The sequence below is a fragment of the Neodiprion lecontei genome, chromosome 1 (assembly GCF_021901455.1).
Source record: "Neodiprion lecontei isolate iyNeoLeco1 chromosome 1, iyNeoLeco1.1, whole genome shotgun sequence".
NCBI lineage: Eukaryota > Metazoa > Arthropoda > Insecta > Hymenoptera > Diprionidae > Neodiprion > Neodiprion lecontei.
In genome coordinates this window covers 4,946,453-4,959,593 of record NC_060260.1, presented here as the reverse complement: position 1 = coordinate 4,959,593, position 13,141 = coordinate 4,946,453, and the positions used below count along the sequence as shown (strand labels likewise).

Here is a 13,141-nt window from a genome sequence, read left to right as displayed (position 1 = left end):
TGATCTGCCGATCAATGGTTCATCAATAATCTCAGGTAAATTTTTAATCAGTTGAGAAAACCTTCGCGTCGCATCACGTTACCATCCCTGAACTCTACTAACAAGAAAATTGACGTTCTTTTCTGTTTATATATGTATAAATATTTATTTTTCATCGTATGATATAACACATATATATATATATATATATGTGTTTGTGTGTACACACATATACATATATCTATTTATCGGTTTATATACAAATTAAAATAGAAAGTAAATGAGTGTTCCACAGGCACAAGTTGCCAAAAAGAGAAAGACAGAGAAAAAAAAAAAAAAAAAGAAGAAAGAAAAAAAAATTTACCAAAGTGTAAAATACAATGTCCTGGAAAACAATTTTACATTGACGATAAAAAAATTTGAATCTTGTTTATTTATACTTATTCGAGCACCAAACATATATTATATAATTTTTATCTTGTCCTTCTATTTCAAAGACTACACACACACACTGCCCCGCATCGTAACGCATGATATTCTAACACGACGTTGGCTCTTGTGAATAGAATATATTCTTGTAAAAGAGAACAAAAAAAAAAAAAAAAATGAAGTATACGATAAATAATAAGGAAGTTTACAAATAAAAAGAAGAAAATACCAACACACTTGGAAGACTAGTATACTGAATACAATCGGCGCTGCAGGTGAAACAAACATCAGTGTAAATTATTCACGTTTATATTCAATAAACAGATAGGTATTCAGATTTTTCACTTTTTCACGCCAAATCAATAATGATCGCCGCGCACCCGCATTGCCAGTTCACCACAAACTGTTGTCAATGTTTCATATATGTATATGTAAGACGAGAGTGAGCTCATTGGATACAACGTTTACTTATAAAGTTGCTTATTATACCTAAGAGCGGGGAGTTACGGCAAGAGGTATATTTCTATGTAATTGCTACTACGGCTACGAAATGCATCTACATGGTTTTCGTATTAGTGCCGATAACGGATAATACGTCAGATTTGAAACACATTAATGCAAATTGTTGGACAAAATTTATGGTTGTTGGTGCGTAACGATATAACTGAATAATGCTAAACAGGGCAAGTGTGCCGTTATTATATCATGTCCCCATCTCATTGCAACAAAAGCTATTTTATTTGCTTCAATGTAAAATTATCATTATTATTGCCTCATCGCTGTCACATACAGAAAGAATTCGATTTTTCTTAACCCACTTTACATTCGTACAATAATTTGATCTGTTTGTTTCTGACTAAAATCTAATTTGTCAAGGGAAGAGAAAAAAAAAGGAAAATAAAAAAAGAATCAATCAAAAACATAAGAGGTTTTGGGTATATGTATGCGTTAGAATCTAAGAAAGATCGAAATTTAAATAAGACATCGCGTCAAACGGACGCGGTATCAGGTACTGGAAAAATAAATTTAACTTACACAAGTCACTGTGTTGCTGATTTAAAATGATCTATGCACACGTACATATGCTAAACTGATATATATATACATACATATATATATATATATATATATATATATATATATATATGTATATGTATACGTATGTACGTATGTACGCATAGATAGGACAGAGAGTGGCTTGTGAAATTGTCGCATGAAAAATTGACATAGAAAATTGTTTATGAATATAACAACGTAATAAAACGTTTGAGTACAACTAACCTTTCCGCGGAGGCGAAATAGAGTACTCTGTATTCACGAGAGAGCGCCGGCCCTTTGATAAGGGTGCTCGCGAATCTGACCCAGGTGCCTACGCTGCTTGGCAGCGGCTGCTGCACCTGTCGCCAACATAAAAAAATCAGTAATCACCCCGCTTATGGTATTATAAAAAATTCCATAGTTGATTTCAGTAACTGTAAGAGTTACCGTCTGTTACTAATTATAGTTATCCACTCGCTGATATTCACTTTTGTTTTAATATTAAGTTTACTACACGAATACAACTTATGCAGAATGTGGCGTGTAAGTTTAAGGTCGCACAATAACATTTGGCACATGCTATCATCGCCGTTTGTTTTGTACAGTCCTTGAAATTGCAACAACAATCCACAGTTTATTGTTATGAGAGTAGCAAACTTGAATGTATAATGTATAATACAGATGTAAATGTCAGCTGTTTCGGATGAAATAAAATAAACATATTACTCGTACTCATCCAACTCGGTAAGAAATATTTTTATGTATATTTGTGACTTTCAAACTGCCGGCGAATAGTTATTTCAATTAATAAACAAATTTATGAGTCTGCTACTTCTCAATACTCAAACTGTAACTGCGAATAACACATTTTTCAACCTTGATATAATATGTATAATTTCTTTTTAACATCAACTCCAAAACTGGACTATTTCGCTCCGTTGGTTCTCACTTATTTATGGCTAGAAGTAATTTTTTTTTTTTGTTTTTGATTTATCTATTCTAAACAAATCATTTCTTTTCTCCTAATGCTTCTAAAAACTTGAGTCCAGTTCATTTTGTTCAACGATTGTTTACATATTATAGCAACAATGAGTATTTCGAAAATACCTATTTCCTTACTCTTTACCCTTTACACATAAATATATTTATATATATATTATATTATTATTATAAAATATATATATATATATGTGTGTGTATATGTGTGTGTATATATAGCTAAATCTTTATAAAAATAAAATTAAATAATCATATATAAAATAATGTACATGTATAATAATATATAATATGTAAATTATATAATGTACAAGATTCTCGTAGTAGCGTATTTTTGTTTTTTCTTTCAACTTTACTTAAACAGCTACAAATAATATACGCTAGAACCGTCAGTCCTCAAAAACATTTGTTTGGTCCCTGGATAACTTTTCCTACTCCTATTGTCTGTCTAGAATCTTTGTGTTTTTTTTTTTTTCTTTTTAGTACAACACAATCAGCACATGACCAATCGCCATTGATTAGTTACCAAAAGTATCCGCGTATTAGATTAAATTGATATTACCCGTTTATTAATATTAGATCTGATAGGAAAATAAAGCAATATTTTATTATCCAACACGATTAGTTTGTTTGTTGCTTCGATCGTTTGTTTGCTGTGAAATTCTATTACTTTTTCGTTACTCATTTTGCTGCACGTATGATGATAATTGGAATTGTTCAAATATCCGCGAGATCATACTTCAGTACCAATGGAAAAATCTACACTTCATTTTATCAAACACGAATTGACTTTCGATAGTGTAATAAAATGCATTGAGAATTCTTACGGTGAGCAAAACGACGTTTTCGATCAGAGTATCGTTTTCTGTTGGCTTTATTGATCAATTTGTTCAAACATCCCGACGCGGCATACGTATTATATGGCTTGTAAATACTTCTTCAAACACATTTAGTACATTTGATTACGATATTAGGGTATAATGTCAGTTTGAATACGAGTTATAAGTGAGTTTTTGTAGGAAAGGCGGACCAAGTTAGTTGTTATTTCTAATATGTTAAACCAATCCTAGGGATTTGTTCGAGATTCTACTGGTATAATAAATTGTAGTGTTACTGCCGAAAAATTCGATGAAACGCGAAAGTTTGCGAAGCGCGAGAAAAAAAAATTGAAAAATAAGAATAAAAACAAATAAATAAAAGTTAGGATAAAACAGAAAAGCAAAAAAAAAAAAAAGAAATAATAATTTCAAAAAGGAATTATGCAATGCGAATTCTACTAACAATCAATACCATCACCGTATTATTCATAAATACTTCGTAACTAGATGTTAAAATTTTTAGTACGGATTATATAGTCTTCGAGCTAATGGTATAAAATAATATCCATACAAGTTTTAGATTCTAGAATATCAACTGTACGTCTCTTTCAAAGATAAAACGCTAACTTAATAGCGATAGAAAAAATAATAGTAATGATAATAATAACGATAATCTGAAAAAGCTATTATACACTAACATTTACTAACATTCTATCGCGAATAAATATATATCTTTTCATAATAACTACACAACAATGAATGGCCTTTGATTATTGCATCGAGTAGTACACAAGAACGCGCCGAGCAACCGGACATCTCGCTGAAATGCAAGAATCCGTTAGAGGGTATATTTTTAACATTATGCTTAAGAAAAATTATATATGTGTAATATGTATGTATGTGTGTGTTTGTGTGTGTGCCTATATACACACACACACACCTAAAATGCCAATGAAATTTCACTTTATATGCTATTTACTGCTCAACAGTTTTTTTCTTACTTTTTTCCTACGCTTTTCCTATACACACTGACCTATTTAGCCTGCGATTTAAAATACTCTATGCGATTCGTAATATAATCTATACTAGTACCAAAAAATTTTTTTCATTTCTGTACACGGCAAGACGATAAACAACATGGCAATGTATTGCTGTTACTGTTAGCAAGAATATTTTTCTACGATTTTATTTTTATTTAGTCACTTGGAATGATTTAATTTCACTTGGGTCAACGTGTACGAAGCTCGAAAAATTTATGCAAAAAGTAGAAAGAAAAGAAGAAAAAAAAAAAACTAATAATATACGCAACTCAAGAACTCAAGTTACAAAGTTTTCTTCTAGCTAGGTATTAAATGTGACGTTGATTATTTTGACTCTTTTTGGCCTGATGCCGATCTGTGTATAAAAAAATACACGATAATTTTCATGACCATGAAAAGCGAAAGGTCTGTCCAAAAAAGTAAAACTTTTTTCGGATTCTAGACGTTCGAAAATGTAAAGATTCGTTGAAATTAGACAAAGTAATTTTCGACCGAAACCAATATATTTCTTATATCACCAGAGGTGATGAAAAGTAATTACCGTTCAGTTTTATGATGAATATAAGAAATGACGATATTTCAATATCATAAATTTAACAAGACCACCGAGGTATAAATCTTCGTCTACCATAAAAAACTTTTTGGACTAGTATACTTACATTTTTTTTTTTTCAACCCGCGACACATTTACAATAATAACAATAATAATAATAATTAATAACTTCAGCTAAATCGTCTAAAAAATCTAAACTCCTCCAACCTCAATGTCATGTTGTTGCTAAAAATAAAAACCGATGTACGTGATGTTTAAGACAAAAACGAAAATAAGTAGTAAACAAAACGAGATTTAAAATAGAAAAGATGAAATAAAAAAAAAAAAGAAAAGAAAAGAAAATAAAACGTGAAAAATATATCTTCTTTATATTATATATGTTACGCTAAAAATTCTGTTGCTATATCAGAACGGACTCGACTAGTAAATGACTGATTCAGCTATTTTCTTTCTACAGACAACTAAAATCTAAGAATAAAAATATTACGTATAACAACGATAACAATAATATTCTACGTAAGAAAAGAAGCCGATTATCGAAAAATATCATTATATAATACTAATAATAGTAAAAAATAATAATAATAATAATAATAATCTTCGTCATCGTAGTGTTAATATAGTAATAATCTGCGCTATATGCTTCGGTGATAACATTACAACTAACAACAATGAAAATTAATGACAATAATAATAGTAGTAATAATAATAATAATAATAATAATAATATCTCTTTGCAGATATACGCTCCGCATGGATTATATATATGTAATGTATGTAATTCAGCCGAAGCCTAGCGTCAGCGAGCAAACAACCCACCAGAATGGTCAGCTGTAGCGTACTCGGTGAGGAGCGGCGATGCTGCGAGTGCTGCGTAGTTCGCGTAATCCGCGTATGGAGTGTAAATTAGTCCGTGAGGATCCCCCGCGGACAGCAAGGACCCCGGAGGACCGGATCCGTTCAGGAGGGAGGCGGCGGTCGTCGGGACCGATATCCTCGGGGAGAGGATCAGCGGCGCGCCCAAGGGCGTGCTGGGATTCCTCATCGGGGCGGTCAGGCCGGGGAGAAGACGCTGCGTTTCGGCCGCCGCTTGCGCGACGCGCCTCCATTCCTCGTCACAGGCTGCGATGTCAAAAACTACACTGACTTTCAAAACCGTACTTCGTAACGACGAATAGCTTATCGATACGTATTGCAACAGGGGAAGAGAAGCCTCGGTACTCGACAATTTTCTACGGATCGTCGAGAGAGATGTTTATACAATGAGGGAAATTTTTAGTTTCGGTTAACGCTTGGTTCTTGAACTATTATCATTTTTCACCACGAACGGAAAATACTGTTCTTGGTAGAAAATGAAAATTAGTTTTCTAGCTGTTAAAGGAAAGTCTAGTATCCGTTACTATTCTTCTTCGTTACGACCGTTGTTACTATATTTTCTTGCAACTGTTGCGAAAATTTAATCCTCGTGCAAGAATAAATTGACGTTAAAGCCTTGCTTAATTAAAAAAGTAGAGTAAACCGAAGAAACTGATTTTGCGTTGCAATAACCAAAAAAGGATCGACGATAGCGCAAAATGGTTAGGCGTACCTCGTTTTTCCTAATTCCAACAATATTCAAACAGTTTATTTAACGATACCTGTTTTACTCAATTTTTCTCAGTGTATATTTCTATACGGTTACTCGACTATTTTCATCTCTCTACCGTTACAGAAAAACGTAGTACCGATTAGAAAATGGAAATTCTTTTCATTCTTTTTCATTACGGTCACTGGAGCTGTAATATTCTTTAGTAGCTACTAAAGTACTTTAGTAAGCTTCCGGCTGTCAGGTGAAAATTTTTTTTCAATTCTAACGAATCAAGATTTTCTGGGGTTGAATCAACCCTAAAAAATTACCTGCAGCAGCAGCAACCTTCGTGTTGGAGTCACGATAAGTTCCGTTTATTATGGCAAGCTCCATGAGCTGCCTTTTCTTCAGCTCGTCCTCACCATCAGCCTGCTAACAATCGATATCACCGTCAGAATGTACGACCGTAGAAGCGATGCGTCTTATACGTAATCGTTAATAGGCGTATTAAAAATCATCAGGGATTTCTAAGGGATTCTCTGTTCCCTTCGAATCAGTGTAGTATTGACTTTTAAGATGAGGTAACGCATTATCGGAGGATAATGTTTGCACACTAAGATATCGGGATTGCGACGGTTTAAAAATTTGTCTATTTTCTAAGTGGCTTCGCATTTTTGTATGTTTGAAATAATCGGAACTGTCTCACCACGGGTACGAGTAGCTTCCTGACTTCTTCAACGGCACGTGCGAGTTTGAGGGTTGCTCGATTCTCTGTATCTTCTACCGTCAGTAAAACGTGTAGCTCGTCTGTTAGGTGTTCCCAATTTGGTTTACCTCGGTTTTGTTCCTCCTGAGGATATTAAAACAGATCGTTACCATTTTGTAGACCCTGCACGGAGAGATCTGTCCAGTATGCAACTGTCCAGATGTCTGGTGCTGTGCGATGTTTTATACAGTTATATTTTTTACGTTACGCATATATGCAAGTCAGGCACGTTACAGTTGAACAAATAGAAAAAATACACCCAAGTCTATATTTAATATGCGTATATTTTTTTAACATTTCTTGCCAAGCTTCCTCTCATGACAAAGAAACAAAAGTGAAAAACCGCAGGACTGTGTAAATAATTTCAAAGTAAGTGATACGATGGCGTGTTTGCAAGACTCGATGGTAAAAAAGTGTTTCATAACAAATCTAACTGAAATTTGGATAAATAATTTTTCATTTTTTCTTTAAACAAATAAATGTATATCTAATCAACCAAATGTTGTGAAAATTACGTACGCAGCCAGCATGGGAACAGATGTCATAATACTGTGAACAGACACTCCAAGATTGTTTGTTCAATCGAAAATCGTCGGTATTCCATTAATTTTATCCTCCAGCGTTTTATAGTTTGCGATAAATGTACTTACACAGGGTCAGCACTTATCTCAGTACCAATTGCAGCTTGAAAAAATGATTACTCGCTTTATTCGTTTGTACGGTACATGCAGCCTAACTCAAGTATAAGTGACGAAGCCTCGGATTACCATCATTAATTCATGTATACAGTATAAGGTGTACGTGCGGTAGAATGAATCAGGTAGGTGCGGACATAATTAATTTGAGAATACTTTCTTGATAATTTATACGAGGTATGCGAATCTCATTTTACATTAATTTTGAATCAGCTGACTATTACGCAAGCCAAATTGCCATTGACAGACCATCGGGAGTCAGAAACGGGGAGTCTTGTATTGGCAAGGTTGAAATTGCCTGTGCCAGGTTCACTTCCTTGTGCATAATCCGTGTTTTAATCATTTCCAAGCTAATGACTAATGAGACATCTCGCGTGTGAATTCCGAGCCACGTAGATATGTCACGCATGTTAATTATTTACAAATCCGATCTTTCATTGGCGTAAAAATTGCCGCGTTACCGACGAAACGATGAGGAGAGTTTTACATTCAAACCGCAGACACAAATTTCTGCCGGCATTGTTGAAAAAAATTAAAATGAAGTTTCATATTCAATTTTACACGAGAACTGTGTACTCTCGAAGATCAACATGGCCGCTATTTTCCCACTTGGAATTTTATTTTAGCCGCAGAATCGTTTACATAAAAAACTACAGATAAAACGATATTTCATACGAAACAATATCGCGGCAAGAATAGTTCTCAAGTTATTTTTCCGTCCGATAAAATTCAGAACCCCGAAAATTAACACCGCATAATTCACGCATGTCAAAATCTGGGCGTGGCCCACTGTAAAATATGGAGCTAAAAGTAGAATTCGTCGAGCGTCTGGAATTACGTAAATTATAAGAAAATCAATGCGTCGAAACCATCCTGCAGTCTGTCAGACAACAATTGCATCACATGCGCATACACGCGTTACATAAAAATTTGAAATTAAAAAACCAAAAAAAAAAAAATACCTCTCCGATTGTAATGAGTAACAGAATCATCTGGAGTGTATGTGTATATACACATATACCTATATATATATATATATATATATATATATATATATGTATAAAAAACCAGGTGCAATCGCTGCGCGTACCGAGGTTGCAGCCTTAAACGGATTCGATGGAAGAGCTCGAGTTGCCGCCACCGCAAAGTCAAGAAAAGTTAGCGAGCTATGATCGGGGTCGTTGAAGGCACGAGAGAGGAGAATTGCTACATGCGGCACGGAACACACAACGGAGCCGAAGAGACCCGGGATATAAGGTAGGTAGGTAGGTAGGTAGGTAGGTATACCAGGTACACCGCGGTGGTGTTCGAGGTAGGTAAAAGTCGGTGACTGACCCCTTTGCCTCCCCCCCATTCCCCCATTCCGCCGTGCAATCGCCACCGTCGTCAGGCTCGACGCACACGAACGGAGGCACGCACATTAACGTATACCTTATTCCACGTAGGTATTACATACGTTAGACCGTGAGCGTGTCTGGTGCTTGTGCGATCGGAAAGGCGTGCACGTGGTGTTAAGGATTGGAAGTGGTATGCAACGTCGGCGACTTCGAGAGAAGAACGCGCGCGGGTCGCCAACCATCGTTTCTTTCCAAATATAGGCATGTATCGCTCTCTTGTGTATGTATGGATGTACGTACGTGCGAGGAAAAGAGAGAGAGAGAACAAGTGTCCTCTTCGAACGCGTGAACGAGGAACTTGCCGTTGCACACGTAGACCCGTTTACGTGGTTACTTTACGTATCGGCCTACAGGGTGGTTCACTTACGAACGACGGTAAGGATTTTTTTCGTACAGAGTGGTCGGTTGAGTAACCGTATCTCTTATACTCGTATACCTGCTAAAAACCGAATGCAGCTGTCAGGCCGATAACATAAATTTTTACGGTAAGCCAAAAAAAAAAAAACGTTTGTTTTGAGTAGAGCGTACGATTTTTAAAAATCGCGAAATATCAAGATTCCTTTTTCAGTAAACTCGAATCGTCCGTCCATCGAGGATCATTCAGGCCCCATATTTGGTGAACCATCTCTATTTATCTTGATTGTATGATTTCGCCTCGTTGAGGAATAAGATACATACTGTATATACTGATTAATTTACAAATTTTCTTCATTAATTGCTCACCTTCTTTTTGTCTCGCATTGAACCTTTTCCCCGAACCATGATTTTGCATCCAGTCTCCTGTTCGAGCTGCTTAGCCGTCATACCACGTGGTCCCAGAATCCTCCCGACGAAGTTGAACTAAAATCCGAAAAAGAGAAAAAAAAAGTTAGACTATCGTGAAAATCTTCCCAATACCGTAAACGGACATGAAAAATCGTTCGAATCTCGCGTACATACATCTAGATGAACTGACGTACTAATTTGACATGTGTCATCACGTGACGGAGTTCAATGTAAATATTACACATGTATATGTAAATTTTGAACGAACGTTCAAGTTTTGAAAATGTCAAATTTGCTCAAACTATCGGTCCACAAGAATTAGGCAAGTACTATAAAATAAATATTCACACGTTCCTTCGAATGATACCTATCACCTTCGCTTTTCACGCTGTATACGGGATTGTTTAATCTTTATTTATTTTTTCCTCACTCAAGGTTTCGCTATGTTGAAATTATTACAAATTTTTACGTAACGGTAAGTGTACCGTAGATCATTCACGTAAGTGGTTCTTACGGATTATTTAACGCAACGAACTACGGCATTTTGTATGTAATATACAAGTCATGCACACGTACGATATAATTGTACAAAATTATCGCAGCACGATTCATTTTGTGATATCTGGCACACAGAGTAAAAATTACGGAATCGAGAAACGATACGTTATTGAAACGAGTACATATAAGGCAATCCAATTTCACACATAACAAGGGACAGAAAAGAAAGGTCTGCAGCCTGCCGTTTCATCTGTACGATAATGCATTGACGATATAGAAAGGAGTAAGATTGAACTCGAGAGAGGCAGATAAGAACGAATCTCTACTTTCGAACATCGCGGAGTCGTTGAACCTGAACCTTTAACCACATAACGCAACATCGTAAGCTCAGCTACTTCCCGATTCGTGGTATCTTTTCCCACGACAGTCTAACGTAAATATTCACAAATTGGAATATTGATAGAACTTTCGATTTCCTAAAAAACGCGAGTATAAAACTCCAACACGATTTGAGGGGCATAAATTGTTCGTACCCGCACGGATCGACGCTGCGATTCGACGACGATAACTGATTCCGATTTTCAGACAACGGTCATATTTCGTCCGCCAATCAACGCCGATAGTTGCATAGTGTTCGTATCAGATAACAGCCGCCTGTAAGAAGATATCGAATAATCAGGAAACGATACCGATTGGTCAATGCTATCGACATTCACCGATAAACTCTTTCGTGTGATTCTAATGGTCAAGTGTCCGGTGTAATCTAGAATGAAGCCTCTTCCCTTCAGCCCTCCAAATAAAATGGCCTCCACCTCTGATCGTAAATGGTGGAATCGGATATTGGCCGCGACGAATTTTACGCCTATTCCCGAACAACGTCACGCGGGCGGATATTCTCAAAGTCCTGAACCAAGGTACGAGTACCGACGTTGAAGCGAAAACCCGTCTCGTCTCGAGTCAAGTGGACTCGGAGAGAGACACGTTATGGCATAGAAGGAAATGAGGGGGACCAACTTAGGTGCGCCGGGGACCATTGGATCGAAGCGTGCATAGGGAAGAGAAATCTTGCGATAGGCAGCATCGAACAAAATGAACGAAAAATGACGGAGTGGGCAGCAGGAGCAGCATGGTATCAAGGAGAGTGAAAAAGAAAGGGGCGAAAAGTTTCAAATGTCAATAAATAATACTCTTCAACAACGACGCGGCATTACGCACGTGTATTTTTATTGTACACATACGCTATATGTTTTGTTACACATGTGTACATGTAATCTACGAATGGTTGAACGTTGCGAAATGAAAAATCTCAACTAAACGGTAATCGACGACAACCTGCAGAGGGCTCGCCTAACTGTACCGTTGCAAAACAGTAAAACCGAGGTGTGTTTGAACGCAAGCACGCAACGCGTGTACGTGCAATTGACGAAGGCACTGCAGCGTTGAACCGCTTTCTATTCGGAACTTGACCGACTAAATACTGTCCGCTAATTCGAAGCGAATTAAACGAATATACTGTGAAGTGAACCGACCATAAGCAGGATAAAGTTGACGAAGGAAGGTAAGAGTCAAAGAATACAGTCCGTAAAGGGAAGAGGAAAAATCCTGTGTTATAATCGACTATAAAAATGAATGTTAAATATCGGCATGCCTTATATACGGAAGACATAAATAATGCCGAAGTTTAGAGACCGTGAAGAAACTATGAGGGGAGCGTCCTCGATGGACAAACCATAATGCCTACATCCTGTCGGAGACAAATACGAAGAGACAAACGCATATTGACAGAAAAGATTTAACAATAACAGGTATATGTCATTTGCAAAGCGTCAATAGCTGTAGGTATTCACATCCGTTTCTATGGCTAAACCGACCGACGACGTTAAAATTACGTGTATACCATCCAAAGTGCACAGCGAAAAGTTTTACACTCAATGGGTTGAATGCTGTTCATGTAACAGTAGACGACATAATAACTAGACCAAATTCGTGAGAGTATAATAAACGAGTGAAGACAAAACTTTGGCTCGCACTTTCTATCTCATTTAAAACGAAGAACGGCCAAGTAAAAGGAGAAGCAAGTTACACCGACTATGGCAAAGGAATTCTGTTGCAAATGCGCGAGTGCAAAATACGCACCGTCATCTTCTTCTTTCAAATCACATTCCTCAACCGGACACACACGTCGTCACATGCAACTAAATTGAAAAAAAATAAAAAATATGACAACACGATCCAGAGTAAAAATCTTTTACGCTGATCAACGATCCTGGATTCGAGATCCTTGATATTATACTCTGCAAGGGATCCGCGATGCTTGCAGCGGTACTTGAGAACGAGGAGGTTGCTGCCCTGAACAATTCAAGATCATAAGGTCACCGCGGCACGTAAACGTATAAGTATACGTTTGTGCAAGTGTATCTTCGTGCCGAAACGACGAGATCAGACAGATTTTGGCGAACGGTAGCTCACAGACGGTACGCGCGTACGTACTTGGAATACTTGCGAAACAATCGTCACGTCACGCGAGAATATTCAGCGAAATTTCATTGTACACTTTTTACAAATCACTACACCGCAAACCTATAATTATCATTTTTTAC

General features: G+C 36.6%; 1 protein-coding gene across 3 annotated transcripts in view; it reads right to left on the bottom strand.

Moving 5' to 3' along the window:
• LOC107226346 (protein held out wings) overlaps window positions 1-13,141 on the bottom strand; it is a 42,854-nt gene that overhangs the window by 4,480 nt on the left and 25,233 nt on the right. Inside the window, exons 3-7 of one of the 3 annotated variants that reach the window (XM_046746747.1) lie at window positions 10,002-10,118; window positions 7,130-7,270; window positions 6,750-6,852; window positions 5,673-5,975; window positions 1,690-1,805 (exon numbers count right to left, since the gene is read on the bottom strand). In XM_046746747.1, coding sequence (XP_046602703.1) covers window positions 1,723-1,805; window positions 5,673-5,975; window positions 6,750-6,852; window positions 7,130-7,270; window positions 10,002-10,118 — 747 coding nt within the window. In that variant the 3' untranslated portion in view covers window positions 1,690-1,722. Of the gene's footprint in view, window positions 1-1,689; window positions 1,806-2,838; window positions 5,976-6,749; window positions 6,853-7,129; window positions 7,271-10,001; window positions 10,119-13,141 lie in introns of those variants that run through there. The other 2 variants (XM_046746749.1, XM_015667133.2) reach the window with 2 other exon arrangements.